The following is a 15,967-nucleotide window of genomic DNA, read 5'->3' as shown; positions in this document are numbered from 1 at the left end:
AGCTAAAAACGGAAGACATTTGTTTTGGCTATATGAAAACGTTGTCAACATGCAAACCAAGTATAAGTTAAAAATGAGCAGATAAACGTGTGATTATTTAAAAAATAAATAAATAAATAAAGTAAAAGATAGGACCTTTTATCGTCTATTTCTCTTGTTAAGACACCTTGGACTGGAACCTGATGTAGTAGATTCTGTATATTTCTCACCTCAGCATAAATAAAGGCTTTATTGGCATAACCTGTCATTCAATGCGAATACTTCGCCACTTGAAATTAATCAAGATTTACAAAATGTACTTACTCCTAATTTTAATCAGTATGCTTTAGTAAAAAAAAATCAGGACAGTAATGACGCATTTATATTCGTTAAAACAATTATTCTATTGTTTTTCAATTTAGATTCTTAAAATATGATAATGATATATAACCTTTATGTAGCGACGTGCATATAACCTAACATACATATATATATACGTGATAACCTGAAATAAATATATATATATATATAAATTATTATTAGGTAAACGTTTGCTAAACCTAATTTTGATGAAAGACAAAATGGATCTTTTGTAGATAACAGAGATCGAAGAGATATTTGGATTTCCACAGCACTACACTAATGTTAAACATTTATCTGCGGTTGAACGCTGAAAACTAATCGGCATGTCGTAGAGCGTACAAACGCTTGCCGCCATATTGCTACCGTTGCGCTCTCTATACGAGTACAATTAACTAAAGACGACTAAAGGGATCATTATAATTTTCATTTTATTTATATTTTTATAAAACGATGATACTTTTTTAATCAATAATCGAAAAATGAAGAGAAGTATTATATAATTTCAAAAGAAATGAAATTAATTCAAGATAATATATTTGAAACGTTGATAATGAAGAATCGAATTTAATTCTATAAAATTATGTTTAATTATGATGAATCGAAAAGGTTATTTTTTTAAACAAGCCAATATGGTAACAAATTGTCAGATGTATTTTTTATTCATCGTTAAACGTACTTTTTTTTTCTCTTTTACATAATGAGCTTAAAAAGAAAACAAAGGACGACATTTTTTTTTTTTACAATGACAAATGGAAAAGAATAAATTTAATTTGAGTGTCACTTTGTACTCTCTTGTGTATTTTCATGAGATTTTTTTTTGTAGAAGTTTCACCTTGTGACTATTGAACGATTAAAATAGTTTTTTTAGTTTCTTTAAAATAGAAAAATCAACTCGACGTTCGTCTATTTTGATATCTCATACGGAAATAACCTCTACGTGGATCACGACTCGTTGGTAAAGCATTGTTTCCACCTGCATATGGTACATTGGGTTGATTTAACTGAAGTAAATTAATAGGCACAGGTATGGATCCTATTAAACAATTAACATGTCGCATAAGTGACAGCGGTAATGGCGTATTTATATACAATTCTTCTTTTTCCATATCAATACCTCGAATTATTCCTGGAGAATCAAATAAAATCAATGAGATTAGATTAGTATTGTTGAATAGAATAATTATACAAAACAAAAAAAAAATTCAATGCAGACAGAGAGAAAAAAAATGTATGAGATAGCAATATTATAATTATTTGTAATTTACCATAGCCATAACAGGCGCATAAAGGTGCTCTTGTTAATATACGAGGTTTTGATGAAGTAGCTTCTTGCAATAAATCACTTGTTAAATCAATGCCACACAGAGCGACCATATTACCATTGATTACAGTTAATACATGTGAAGGCGGTACGCATTCTCGTAGTAGAGCGATAGTTAAAGAAGCAAAAGGTGCCCTGTAAAAAAAAAAAAAAAATATATATATATATATATATATATATATATATATATATATATATATATATGTATATGTATGTATGTATAAATCATTTTAATAAGATGAACTTCTTAATAGCGAATGTTAGCGAAAAATATAAAAATATTGAACATCGATATAAAGCAAAACTATTAAGTGACATTATACTAACACATATGGTACAACTTCGTTAATGCTGAGTGATGTTAATCTGGCATGGAATCTAGAAAATTTTTATTTAAAAATTTAACATTTCATTGGAGAAAGAAAATAAAATAATTTTCAATATCTCACGTAGAATTTCCATTGGAATTTAAAATTCCACTTAGATATGATATCATTGCTAGTTCACGTTGTTGATAAGGCTCCATATTCCATGAATCATTCGTTGATTCATATTTTTTCTCGGCATTTGTATTTATAACCTGTAGCTCATGACAACATGGTTCATTCCAAACCGTAATATTTTTACTCCATGAAAAGCCTGTAAAAGTCTATGAAAAACAAGTTTATTTTCATTCATTACTACTTGAATTTTTGTTTATTTTAAATTTTTTACGAAAATGATAGCACCTACCTGTTGATTAATAATATCGCAACTGAGTAAATTGGGATAATTATTTTTTGTCCTTTCAGACATTATTTGTAAGACGAATGAAGGCCGAAAAAGTTTAATCGTAAACACTACGATATCCCATCCTATTCCTTGTGTAAAACCCATTGTATTTACAATTATAGGTAAACGTGACATGATCGGACAACTTAACAATTTATTCGCCAATAACTTAACGCATTCGATGTACCTCGTAATACAACGAGTCACATTTACATCTCCTATGTACAACTGATAAACTGGCATCTTTAAATGTGTAAAATTAGGTCCAGTTAATGGTTCCTCAATCAAACTATAGGATATACTGCCAGGCGGTGTACATTCATTTTGACCAGGATCAACGTCCACCAAAACGACCATCCGAGAAGTCGGTAATAACGTGTTTATCAAATAACGTACAGTTGTAGATTTCCCAACATTTTTACCACCTGCTATTAATGTACATGACCAATCATTTGAACGCCAACGATTAAGAATTTTTTCAGCAAGTATTCCTGTGACAGTCGGATCGATTATCAATTTTTTATAATTATGATTATCGAGATAAAGATTGGATTGCAATATCATTTCAGCTCTCCTTGTGTCGGTCCAGGAATAATTTTTGACATTGCGAATTTTTGGAAATAATTTTATTGGATAGTAAGTATTAACGAATCCTGTTAAATTATTTTCCAAATTCCACAAAATGATCACTGTCATACCCGGTTTGCATTGATTGATATCATATTGCAATGCATTTTTTATGTCAGGATTAATACCCTCTGGAGATAAAGATGTCCAGATATCTTTAACGTTAGATATCAAAAATTTATCACTTGTTTCTACTGTTATAAGACTGTATCCTTTAGGAGAATATACTTCTATTGGAGGATTTGAGGTAGTAATGTGAGATCCATAAACTTCTATAGCACCGTACAATACATTTATCATTAGCTTGCCAGTAAAACAGAAACTTGTCTTTTCTTGCATAATCATTAATACTTTATTATGCAAACAATATAAATGTAGCTTTTCATTATAATTTGCAGTGGATGTATTCGTATTTATCATTGTCGATCTTTCTTTTATTACTTTAGACTTGGTGTTTCGTTCCTCGGTATTACGCATTGTCGAATTTTCAGTGCATTCCTGCACTTCGTTCTTTCTTGTAACAACTGATGTTTTTTTTTTGCCAATAAGACATTTAGACTGCGATTTTTCATTGTCCTTCGTAAATTTCATTCTTTGATTTTTCCTATGACCATATTGAATAGTAGATGTCTCATTTGGATTTATAGATTCAGCAACGACAATGCATGCATTGCCATTATCGGTACAAGAATCATTTTGTAACATATCCAAATCATTAAAGATCTCTTGTAGAGATTTATTTTTATTTTCTCCCGAAGAATCTGTTATATTGGACATAGATACACTCTGTCAAAAAAAAAAAAGAAAAAAAAAAAAAAAAAAAAAAAAATAGAATCGTTATTTGAAAATAATGATAAAAAAAAAACAAATTGCTAAAAAAGATCGAAAGTCATTATCAAAATGCTATGTTAATACTTCTACGATCATCGAAGGACCATGACTCCTACGTGTTTCAAATGTATTGTCCTGCATTTTTACTGTACCATATGTCGTTGAATTTACGATCTTGCAATCATTAGAATTGGAAGAAACATTCGTGTGATCTAAAATTACATAAATTGTTTGCAAGATTTCTTAAAGTACAATCAATTAGAATATTGCATAGATAAAAATAAGTTATACATTCTTTCATTCCATCATAATTTTTGGATAACATTTTAATTGTTTTCTTAGCCTTTTTATTAAATACATCGTAATTTTTGTTTTTTTTTTGCTCAAATGCACTAGAAGATGCAGCACATTCTGGTAAAGAATTTCTTCTAATGGATGTATCCTTGTATGATTTCTTAAGATTATGTTTATCAAGATCGCAAGATATATTCATTGTTCCTCTTATCTTTTCAAGAGAAAAATTTTATTAGGACATGATATATAATAATCTAAAATAAAAAGTTGTCAAATGATTTACCTTATATATGTTTTCCCTTGTATGATTATTTAATTAATGCCTATTAATATTTAATACCAATTATGTTTATTTAGTATTGCATATTTTGATAAAGAAAATATATTTTCAGAATCTAACCTTAATAAAAATTCCTTTGATTCTAAAGGTATTGTTTGTCACGGTTTAGTGATGAGACATGGCGGGCTCTCGAATTAATTTGAAAATCATGACAACTAGCTTCTTCTATTTTCATTTCATTTAATTGAACGAAAACGTAAAATGTTTTATTAATATTTATTAATCTATAAGAAATTATTTCTTATGAAATTTATGTTAAAATAAAAGATGAAATTTGTTAAAAGTAAAAAATGGAAACAAATTGTTAAAAAAGAAAAAAAAATACGAAGTGAAATACGTGTAATTGAAAGAGTTCGATTTCAGATGGCGCTTAAGTAGTTGTTCCGTAAGGCAACTTATAGTATTACTTCTTTTAATGAAATACTGACAGCACATAACTGTACTTAGTGAATACATACAGTTTAGTATCTACTAACAAAAATGGAGATACCAGTTACGTATTGTTTGTGTGGTCGTTCTTATGATGCTGAACAATTTATGATACAATGCGATATTTGCAAGGAATGGTACCACGGCGGGTAAGTCTTAAGCAAAAAAAGTCCATCGAAAAAAAGACACGTGTAATGTGAAAATATAAAAAATTATATTAAGTAAACGTTTTCAAGATCGTAGCATTTTTTCGACGATTTTAATTAATTTACGATAATACAGAGAATTCTAGAGATTGTATATACTCATAAATATTTTCAAACTTTTCATCCAGAAATATGTATGACTATATACAAAGGAATGTTTGTTGATAGTACCATAACCTATAAGTTTGATGATTATGTTATACCTTTCATTAGATTAGTTTACTATTTGATATTTAAGTGTTATTTACGTATAAATATTTTTAATATATTTAATTCAAAGTATTTTCTAAAGGAAAATTTATATATATGTATATATATATATGTATATATATACATATATATTAGTTTCGATGACAGATAAGCAATTTTTTAATGTTGTTATTTTTTGTTCAAACCAAGTTTTATTATATTTTAAAAGTTTTCGATATTAACATTGCCTACTTTATATTTCTGCAAAGGTGTGTAACTCTAAAAGAGTACATGTCAATAGACCTTGATAAATATCATTGTCCTAAATGTGAGACGATATGTGGACCGTCTATCAGTAAGTAAAAGGAAACAATTTATCGTTACAATACTAATCTAATAAGATAATATATTTTCATATTTATTTTTCAGTGAAAACTAGATTGAATTGGCATAGACACGATTATACCGAAATAGATGCTGATTCTAAGCCTGTTCAAACTGGAACTCCAGTATTCATTAGAGAATTAAAATCCAGACATTTTCCTAAAGCTGATGATATAGTAAAACACGTCAGGGGACAACAATTAACGTTACAATATCTACAAACTAATGGATTTGAAACACCTATCATTATAGATGGCAAAGATGGTCTCGATATGAGCGTACCTCCTCCAAACTTTAGTGTTTACGATGTTGAAAGTTATATAGGTAAAATAACATTTTAATGCCTCGATTAATTTTATATAAATATATTAAATATGAAAAATATTTATTTTATATTTATTCATATATTATCAACACAGGTGGAGATCGTGAAATGGATGTGATAGATGTTACAAGACAAAGTAACATTCGAATGAAATTACGAGACTTCGTAGAATATTACAATTCCCCTTGTCGGACAAGGGTTTTTAATGTGATAAGTCTCGAATTTACAAATACTGGGTATATCCATATTCATTGCCTTGCCATATATGGCTTTAATCGTATATAGGACGTATATGTATAAATTGACAAATAAACGTTGCAGTCTTTCACCAATGGTCGAAGCACCATACATCGCGCGCAAACTTGACTGGGTAAACTCTGTTTGGCCACGTGATTGGCCCGAGGAAAGCGATATAAAGCGTCCTGAAGTACAAAAATATTGCCTAATGGGAGTCAAAGACAGTTTCACAGATTTTCATATAGATTTTGGCGGGACTTCCGTATGGTATCATGTATTAAGGGGGGAAAAAGTGTTTTACCTTATAAAACCGACACCAGCAAATTTACAATTATATCAGCACTGGATGTGCAGTTCAACACAGAGTGAAACTTTCTTTGGAGACCAGGCTGATGCATGTTACAAATGCGTTATTAAACAGGGCCAGACTATGATGATACCAACCGGTTGGATACATGCCGTCTTAACTCCAGTCGATTCTTTGGTTTTCGGTGGAAATTTTGTACATAGTCTCAATATTCCTATGCAGATACAGTAAGTACGTAAGTGGGTGTAAAATGTAAATTCTTAAACATTTGTTCCTTCTCATTAACAATTATATTTTATAGGATATATGAGTTGGAAAGAAAGATGAAAACCCCTGCCAAATTTCAATATCCCGGTTTTGAAACGGTTAATTGGTTTGCTGCTAAAAAATTGCTTAAAGAACTGAAGGAATTAAATAACGAAGAGAAAAAATGTCCGTCGTATTTTTTACAAGGTGTTAGAGCGTTATTAAGTATTTTAAAACAATGGAACACTGATAAAGATGTAAGAAAGATATTTATATATATATATATGTATATATATATATATATTTTTTTTTTTTTTCGTTTTATATATATATATAGAAAGTAAGAAAGAAAAGAAAACGAAGTTTTTAACCGATCTTATTTAATATTTTCATATAGTACAATATGATCAGCCGAAGTCAAATACCGGATACGATAAATAGTCAAAAATTATTGAAAGATTTTAGTAAAGAAATACGACACGCGGAAAGATATTTAATATCATTAAATCCTCCTAAACCGGAGCGTGAAAGTAAACGAAAGAAAAAGAAGCCATTGAATAAAGATTTCGTAGATTACGATGTTGCGGATAAAATGGCAGAAAATCCTTTTAAAGCGACATTAAAGGAAACAAATAAAGTTGGAACATTAATTAGCGATAATATACCGACTAATCGGCCACCATTAAAATTAACTTTATCAAAACCCGTTATGTATCCATATGTTAAAAATACGCCGATGGAAGAAAAACATGTTAATAGTTCTACTCAGAAACGTACATCCAAACCAGGAAAACAAAGTCCTACCGTAATTAGATTCAAATTGGGAAACAACGAAGTTGTTAGAAGTACAAACGATAATATCAATTTAAAAAATAATTTTCCATCGAATCATACTACTGTGGTAACGAAAGAACTTGGTTGGAATCGAACATCTGTATATGATTTTCATGACGGTAGTAATGAAAGTGATTATGGTAGATTTACTATAGACGAGTCTCCAAAAAGAAGAAGAAATTCTAAATCTAACACACAGAAACGATTTAAGCGAGATTACGATGGCGACGTTGATATTCTAAATGATATGCCTAAAAATGGTATCGAAGAATTATTGAAAGCATCAGCGTATACATTGGGAAATGCTCCACAAAGATTAGACATTACGTATGTAAAATATTTTTATATTTATGCTATTTAATAATTACGATATTATTTTAGTCATATTTGAAATTATTTTAGACCATCCACGATTCCACAGTACAGTCAACCTGTGCCACCACCTCCTACAGGGTAAGTCATTATATACATTTTTGTAAGATTATTTAATGATATAGTGTCATTAAAAAAAAAAAAAAAAAAAAAAAAAAAATTATCGTTGCATTATTTAATATACGCATTAAAGTTATTTGTAATAGCAAAGCATGAGAATATAATTATTATTTTGTCAATATAAATATATTTATTTATTCAAGTCTAAGTAAACATAATTCCTTTAGCTTGTTTTTAGAAAAAAAAAAAAAATATATATATATATATATATACAAGTATATAGTAGGATTTTATTTATTCTAGTTTGATTTTATTTTTTGGTGTCTTAGTATTTATAAATTGAAAACGGCTAGTTCTGACAGGGCATCACCATCAACTCGTGAAGCCATTGCCGGAATGTTATCGTTCAGCGAGCAATGTTACTCGACAACCTCAAGTAATTCCACGAAACCAACAAAAATTGAAAAGACACAACGCAATAATGCCAATGATGATGACGATCAATTAATAGAAAATATTGATAAAGTTCATCAGGATGATGATTTTAGTAAGTGAATGGGATATTTTTTGCAAAAATATTTTTTTATACGATCAATTTAATTATTATTTCCTTGATATTCTTAGTTTATCCGGCTTTGGATGCTTCTGACGATGAAGATTATATTTTCAAACCAAAAGCAAAAAGTCAGATAGATGAAGCATGGAATCCGAAAGCCAGAGTTGGGCCACTCTTGCCAAAGACAAATCGACCGGCACGAGAAGGAGTAAGGAAAACTTCTGTGGAAAAGGGATTGGAAGCAGCAGCCGCAAAACGGGCAAAACAAGCGGTAAATCAAAATTAATTTAAATTTATTTTACCGTTTTTTTTTTTTTTTTTTTTTTGTGAAAAACAATTGTTCCATCTTACATGTTATTCGTGCATTAATATGTGCAATTAAATAGACATAATCTCTTATTAAGGAATATCTGAAATTTTTCAACATCTATATATATTTTAGTTAATCATTTAGATATGTATATATGATATACTTTCATTATTACGTACTTATATCATATAGGGTGAATATCTGGATAACGACATGGACAAGATTACGAAGAAGAAATTGGTAGGCATATCATGATTCCTTCACATAAGTGTAGTATTCTGTAGATTTTGTTTAATATATATTAAATATTAATTAAATAGGTAGAAGAAAATATTTGTCATTATCATTACAATTATTTTCTTATTTATTAGATAGACTTGATCTGTTATATAATTAATTATATTAATTAATTATATTAATTAATTTCATTTTCATTCATCTTTACGTGCACGTGTACATTTCATTACGTTCATTTTTGATTATTAGGTTTTCATCATACAGCAAAACAACAAATTATTATTTTTGTATATACGAACAAAATCTTTTTATTTGACTAATTAATTATGATTATCATCTACTTCTTATTATATTCTTTAATATCATATATTTATTGATATATTTTTATCTATAGTAAAAATAATTATATAAATTACTTGTATGATAGAATACAACGAAGAGGACGTACAATAAGAAAAAGCAAAAGGACACATCTGTTACGTCTGTGCCAACTTCAGTTATACCTATGGAAAACATTGTGAAAACAAGTAGTGGATATGGATCGATATTGACGAGTCCAAATAGGTTGAAAGATGTTAAGGCTAAGTTAGCTGCACCAGTTCCAATTGGTAAAATATTTTTTTATTGTTTCTTTATTATTATTATTATTATTATTATTATTATTATTATTATATTTTTGTTTATGAAATATGAACTATAACATTCTCAAATTTTCAGAACGTAAACCTAGAAAGGGAATGAAAACAGCTAAACAACGTCTGGGAAAAATTTTAAAACTTCATAAAATGATGCATTAGATAAAGAACTGACATTAACAATTATCACATCACATCACATCATTCATTCATTGATACATTAAATTCGTAATAGATGTAAATTGCTAATATAAATTGTAAATATATATATCGGATAATTCAAAAAGGTGATACTAAACACCTATATTTATTATTGTATCGTTTAATAGTTACTTTCTTGTCAATTTCTTCAATTTGTTTAATTTTTTATCGGATTTCTTTTACATTTTTTTTTTTTTTTTTTTTTTTTTTTTTTTTTTTTTCTCAAAATGAATCAAACTGTTTTTAAATATTCGTATTATCCTTTAAAATTCGTGTTTTATAATTAATTTATAAAATTTTAGTGTATAATGTGGGGCCTGAGAAAATATAAGCTCAGTGCCTGTATGAATCTCACAGACTAATACAATTTATGTAGTATGACAAGGTTTATTAAACTTTTTTTTTCTTTTTTTCTTTTTCTTTTTTTTTTCTTTTTTTTTCTTAATATAGGGATATAATATATAATATAGATTTAATTTTAGAACTTTTGTTACTTAGTTTGTATTTATAGAGAGGCTGTAGAGTACAGAAATTGTTATAGCAAACAGAATTTATTATTTTAGCAAGCAAACTCTATATTGTTATTCCATAGTATATTGTATACAAACAATTTTGTCGTCTGAAGAATCTTAATGTTTATTTATTAATATTATTATTATTATTATTATTATTATTATTATTATTATTATTATTATTATTATTACTATTACTATTATTAATTTGATCGAACATGAAAAAAAAAAACTGTCATGAAAAATAATTTAATATAAAGGAAATTTTCTTACAAAAATCAGATATATAATTTTAAAGGATATTTAAAAATTTAATGTTATTCTTTTATCTTAACGTCCTCATCTAATGTATTGAGCATTTTATATTTAACGATAAATATAAGATATAAATAATATAAGCAAAAAGATTTGCTTTTATCTCGGGCTTACTCTTTCAGTAAGAGTTTCTCTTTTCTCTTTCAAATTGGCATTAATTAAATAAATAATTATTAAGAAAAAAAATATTAATGTATATCATTTTTCATACTAATTGTAAAGAAGTATTGTAGGTTATAAATTAAACTATAATCACATAATTATGCTTGTAAATATTAAGATGTAATGGTATAATATTCATAAAAAATTTCTCATCGGATATTAGACAGGTACGCATGAAAATTATTAAAATTAAAAAAAAAAATATATATATATATATGTACTGAAGGGTTGTGACAAATTACTTTTACAATGATTTATAATTGTGTTAGTATAAGTATTTATAGTTAGAAAAAAAGCAATATCTGATAATATGATGAAAAAAAATTCATCGTAGATCTTATTGGATTACGATGTGGCATATTCTTATGAATTATATGTAGTCACGTTTTTCAATTCTTAGTTAAAAAAAAAAAAAAAAAAAAAAGAAAAAAAGAAAAAAAAGAAAAAAAGAGAGAAAAAGAAAAAAAAATAATAATAATAATACTGTACATTATATATTATCAAGCGTTTACTTAATAGCAGGCTGTATACATTTATGTAAGATACAATAATCAAATGAGAAAATACGATGAGGTAAAATTCTGTATAAAATCAAGTGTAATAGATTCAATCAATTTGTATGAATTTTTAATGTCTGGGCTTATATATATATAATATATATATATAAGATATATATATATATATCTTATATATATATATATATAAGATATATATATATATATCTTATATATATATATATAAGATATATATATCTAAGAAAATAATATTTAACGAAACTTGTATTTTTTAATATCTTTAATCAGCATTATATATATATATATTCATTATCGCGCATATATATATAATTAATATATTTTATACTTAGTAGTATATACGCAATATACGATTAATTTTTTTATTGATATAAAAGAGGACTTGAACAACACTTATTTATAATATTTAAATATTATTATTATTATTATTATTATTATTATTATTATTATTATTATTATTATTATTATTATTATTATTATTATTATTAATATTATTATTATTATCGTCCAGACATACTATGACTAATTATACGACTAAGAGGCTGCAGAGAATAATTTTATGCGACGAATCAGATTTATCCGGAAATATATTCAATTAAAAAGCTCTTTGCTATGTAATTATAATTATTAATATTATTGTGAAACATACCTCGTTGAATTTTAGATTGAAGAAATGGAATTTGTGCTTATGTACAATTCTTGTTCTAGATATTTGTAAAGCGTCAACTTATAAAAGCGTAACATTGTGCATTTACACGAGCAATTTATGTAGATACTTTGCAAAATGACTGATTTGTACACCGAAGCATTGGGCACTAGGAGAACATAAAGGAAAAAGAGAAAAAAAAAAGAAAGAAAAAAAGAAAGAGAGAAAAAAAGCTATAGAAACTTATCAATAAGATTTTGTTAAATGAACGTTTTTACTATGTGCTTATATATAATATGAACACCACTGAAAGATCTGATTAAGTTAATGATAGATTCTGATAATCAAATTAACATAATATGAATTTTTTATAATATTATGCTTTCCTTGCGAAAAGAGAGATCATAAAAGAAAAAAAAAGGAAAAATCTCCTGCAGATACATCGATAAAAAAAAAAAAAAGAAAGAAATATTAAAATATTATAATATTAATTGTGTACTGCAATCTCTAATGTGTTCAATAAATTATAAATAACACTATGTAAATTATGTAATGTATGATTCAAAATATGTTAAACATTTTGAAGCACAAAATCTCAAATAAAACTGAATGGTATCTATTTTCATTAAATGCTTTCTTATTATCTTTTTTTTTTCTTTTTTTTTTTCTTTTTTCTTTTTTCTTTTTTTAGTTCTAACAAAATCCTCCATCTTTTTTCAATCTAGCACTTTTTTAAAGATTTAATTTATGATTTACTTAATAAACCATTTTTTTAAACATTATATAAATGCCTTATATACAATTTAAACAATAGAGGATTTGCTTTAACATTATATATATATATGTGTGTGTGTGTATGTATGTATGTGTGTTAAGGTAATATTAAAATAAAATAATTTTGATATGAAATTATAATTATTTTATATACTATGCATAATATATATACACATAGAGAAATCTTATACTTACTGTCGTCAGTGATTCAGATATATAAACAACAAACGAAGACGCTAGTTACCAACAATGACTTTCAAATGTGATAAGTCAGTCTGCCGTCGGCTTTCAAAGAGTAAGCATCGTAGATCTTTCACTTCGTGCTAACAAATTATTTAAACGATTCTTTCAATTAATTAAACATTTATTTAACAGGTATTTAGAGAACATAATAAATATATTCTTCTAGTTTATTAATCGTTATATAATAATTATTCGTAATAATTAAATTAATGTAATTATTTAATTAATGGAATCATAATTGTTTAAGACAATATATTAGGTATTAAAATATTTAGAATATAAGGCCTATTTATATAATAATATTATAAACAAAAATAATAGAAGGCAAATTGATCGGAAAATAATTGATCAACTATTGCGTTTTAATATTTTTGTTTCTTTAAAAAAATAAAAGAAAGAAAGACAATACATTTGCAACAAATCTTTTGAAATATATATACATATATATATAGAAAATATTGAATATTCAGAAAATATTTTAATAAATAATTATTCGTGAGTGTGTTAATAGTATTTGTTGAAAGTATGCCACTGAAAACATGTTCTTTTTTTTTTTTTTTTTTTTTTTTTTTTTTTTTTTTTTTTTTTTTTTTTTTTTTTTTTTTTTTTTTTTTTTTTTTTTTTTTTTTTTTTTTTTTTATAGCTGTTTAATCTCCATGACTTATCCAATATGTATAAACTTCAGATACTTGAGAAAGAGAGAGAGTGGGAGAGAAAGACATAATATATATATTTTACAAACAAATGAAATATAAAGAAACATATAATTTTTACAGATTCACAGAAGACGTATTAATATTTTTGTTTGCGACTACATATACAATATACATTTCGCATTGAAGATAAAAATATCTATAAAAATTATTACCAACATATTTTACTCGAAAGAAGAAAAAAAAATAAAGGAAGGAAAACAAAAGAAAAGAAACTCGACGTCAAATGCACTAACCTAACAATACTTGTAGGTAAACAATTTTACCGACTGAGATGTGCGTGATGTTGCACAAACAAATCTTTTTAATAGAAATCAGCATGAAATCTCATATTACGCTTATGCAATCGCAATTCTTTTGAATTTTCGTTCTCCAACAAAAAAAAAAGAAAGAAAGAAAGCAAAAAATAGTATTTTATTCTTTTACCAGCCATTAATTTTATGTATCATTAATATTTTAACCATTTAGATTATTTTTCTTTTCTAAGTATGCTTAATAATAGTAATAATAATAGTAATAGTAATAATGTGTGTGTGTGTGTGTGTGTGTGTGCACATAGGTTATGATTAAAAATAAAAAAACAAACGAAGATACGAATTTATTTTGACGTATAGGTCGAGATCAAGATTAGAAGTTAGTTCAAATTCGCGGGGGTGGGGGGACGAATAGTTGTGGTCAGGGATGTGGAGAGGTGGAAATGAAGTATTCGAACTTGGCAACGCTGGAACCAGTTCCTGCCACAGTATTCGGTTAGACGCCGTACGGAGCGTTGCGCGTTTCGTGTCGTGTTTCGCGACAGTCGAAATTAAGTTTAGAAAAAAAATCGAACGATCGAGAATATTCGCAAATTTTTTGATTGGTTCAGTGATTCGTTTCTTGTGGATAAATTATTTGAGAATCTTACGTGTATCTCGTCAAAAACGATCGGCTTTAAAAAAAAAATATTTCTATCCCACATAATTCTCGTTTATTGTCAACTCGTCAAATTTTACACGTGGTAACGTATCGATTTGACGGGAAGGAAAAAAAAGGAAAGAGAGAGGGAATTAAAAAAATCGTGAAATATATAATCGAGATAATCGTGTAACATCGGTTGCAAATCGATAAGGGGAGTGATATAGAAGTGACAAACGGTGTGCGTGTAACGTGCGATTTTACCGATCGTACTTTTATTGACCGAGTCGAAGAAAGCTTTTTAGTTTTAAATTCGATCGAAAGGGGACGTGTGCGTATCTTTGTCGATTGTGTCGAGTGTGCGTGCGCGTATACGTGTGTGTGCGCGCTTGTGTGTGAAGCACGAGGAGGCCATTGTGACGTTTTCAAAGGTAGGTGCAATTAAAGAAAGATGAAATTGGAGAGAAGAGAATATTTACAAGTAGACCTAGTTATAAGAAATAATAATAGATATACATGTGCAGAGCGAGAGAAAAAGAAAACTGATGAATTTTACATTAATATGGCGAATTTAATCGAATCAAATTATTATTTTACGAAGAAGGAAAAAAATACTCGTTATTTATTTATTTATTTTTTTTTTTTTTATTTTTTTTCCATTATCTGCGTGTTCTTTTTTTTTTCTTCTTCTTTTTATAAACAATCATCTGAAAAATTCTACTTTTCATTAAATCTTAATTAATACGAATCTGTATTAAAATTAATATGTGATAAAGAAATAAGATAGTCGTAACTCTTGAAATTGAATTGTAAGATAGAGTCACATAAAAATAAGATTCGCGTGGCTAGCAACATAATATAATCACGCATACGAGACAAATGATATAGTCACACAAACATAATTTGAACTATGGCGATAATATTACCATCTGTTGTATGATATTTATCATGATTGCTCGCAGAAATAATGTCGATTGACTCATAACTCTGAAACGATCAAAATTATCACCATCTTCCACAAAAATAGAAAACAAAATTTACCAAAAGCATATTCTTTAAAAAAAGCATTAAAACAAGTATAAACCATCTTATTTATTCTTTTTTTTCTTTTTTTTGTTTTA

At 26.9% G+C, this 15,967-nt stretch overlaps 3 protein-coding genes across 15 annotated transcripts in view; 2 read left to right on the top strand and 1 right to left on the bottom strand.

The window, feature by feature from the left end:
* Nucleotides 1-970: 970 nt before the first annotated feature.
* On the bottom strand, nt 971-4,687 carry LOC124952932 (polynucleotide 5'-hydroxyl-kinase NOL9). 2 transcript variants are annotated; one of them, XM_047503578.1, is made up of 9 exons: nt 4,587-4,687; nt 4,470-4,509; nt 4,184-4,397; nt 3,977-4,104; nt 2,396-3,847; nt 2,113-2,312; nt 1,991-2,041; nt 1,608-1,798; nt 971-1,468 (listed from the first exon to the last, which is right to left on the bottom strand). In XM_047503578.1, exons 3-9 carry the CDS (start codon nt 4,383-4,385, stop codon nt 1,230-1,232), a joined length of 2,463 nt encoding a protein of 820 aa, XP_047359534.1. In that variant the 5' UTR covers nt 4,386-4,397; nt 4,470-4,509; nt 4,587-4,687; the 3' UTR covers nt 971-1,229. The 2 variants fall into 2 exon arrangements, with proteins under 2 accessions (XP_047359534.1, XP_047359532.1); XM_047503576.1 differs by having other exon boundaries at nt 4,470-4,638.
* Nucleotides 4,688-4,949: 262 nt separating this feature from the next.
* On the top strand, nt 4,950-11,680 carry LOC124952912 (histone lysine demethylase PHF8-like). 4 transcript variants are annotated; one of them, XM_047503522.1, is made up of 13 exons: nt 4,950-5,104; nt 5,620-5,705; nt 5,780-6,058; nt 6,154-6,295; nt 6,381-6,830; nt 6,905-7,106; nt 7,247-8,010; nt 8,086-8,136; nt 8,478-8,662; nt 8,740-8,942; nt 9,174-9,221; nt 9,646-9,826; nt 9,936-11,680. In XM_047503522.1, exons 1-13 carry the CDS (start codon nt 5,007-5,009, stop codon nt 10,013-10,015), a joined length of 2,769 nt encoding a protein of 922 aa, XP_047359478.1. In that variant the 5' UTR covers nt 4,950-5,006; the 3' UTR covers nt 10,016-11,680. The 4 variants fall into 4 exon arrangements, with proteins under 4 accessions (XP_047359478.1, XP_047359477.1, XP_047359476.1 ...); XM_047503521.1 differs by having other exon boundaries at nt 8,469-8,662; XM_047503520.1 differs by having other exon boundaries at nt 8,445-8,662.
* A 1,455-nt stretch (nt 11,681-13,135) lies between these two features.
* The window catches only part of LOC124953189 (trehalase-like), a 42,377-nt gene continuing 39,545 nt past the window's right edge, over nt 13,136-15,967 (top strand). For 3 of the 9 annotated variants that reach the window (XM_047504197.1, XM_047504206.1, XM_047504205.1), the window contains exon 1: nt 14,642-15,277. The gene's annotated coding sequence lies outside the window, so the exon portion shown is untranslated. Of the gene's footprint in view, nt 13,372-14,015; nt 14,201-14,628; nt 15,278-15,967 lie in introns of those variants that run through there. The other 6 variants (XM_047504198.1, XM_047504195.1, XM_047504196.1 and 3 more) reach the window with 5 other exon arrangements.

This window comes from Vespa velutina, chromosome 11, assembly GCF_912470025.1.
Source record: "Vespa velutina chromosome 11, iVesVel2.1, whole genome shotgun sequence".
NCBI lineage: Eukaryota > Metazoa > Arthropoda > Insecta > Hymenoptera > Vespidae > Vespa > Vespa velutina.
This window is presented reverse-complemented; position numbering and strand designations above follow the sequence as displayed.

What these genes read in the sequence shown, in the direction of transcription:
- LOC124952932 (XM_047503578.1), bottom strand. Translation starts at nt 4,385, where the DNA reads ATGAATATATCTTGCGATCTTGATAAACATAATCTTAAGAAATCATAC. An exon ending in AATTCCAATGGAAATTCTAC is followed by an intron (nt 2,042 to 2,112) that starts GTGAGATATTGA and finishes AAAATTTTCTAG; the next exon opens with ATTCCATGCCAGATTAACAT. An exon ending in AACGAAGTTGTACCATATGT is followed by an intron (nt 1,799 to 1,990) that starts GTTAGTATAATG and finishes TTTTTTTTACAG; the next exon opens with GGCACCTTTTGCTTCTTTAA.
- LOC124952912 (XM_047503520.1), top strand. Translation starts at nt 5,007, where the DNA reads ATGGAGATACCAGTTACGTATTGTTTGTGTGGTCGTTCTTATGATGCT. An exon ending in CGATGTTGAAAGTTATATAG is followed by an intron (nt 6,059 to 6,153) that starts GTAAAATAACAT and finishes TTATCAACACAG; the next exon opens with GTGGAGATCGTGAAATGGAT. An exon ending in CTCGAATTTACAAATACTGG is followed by an intron (nt 6,296 to 6,380) that starts GTATATCCATAT and finishes TAAACGTTGCAG; the next exon opens with TCTTTCACCAATGGTCGAAG.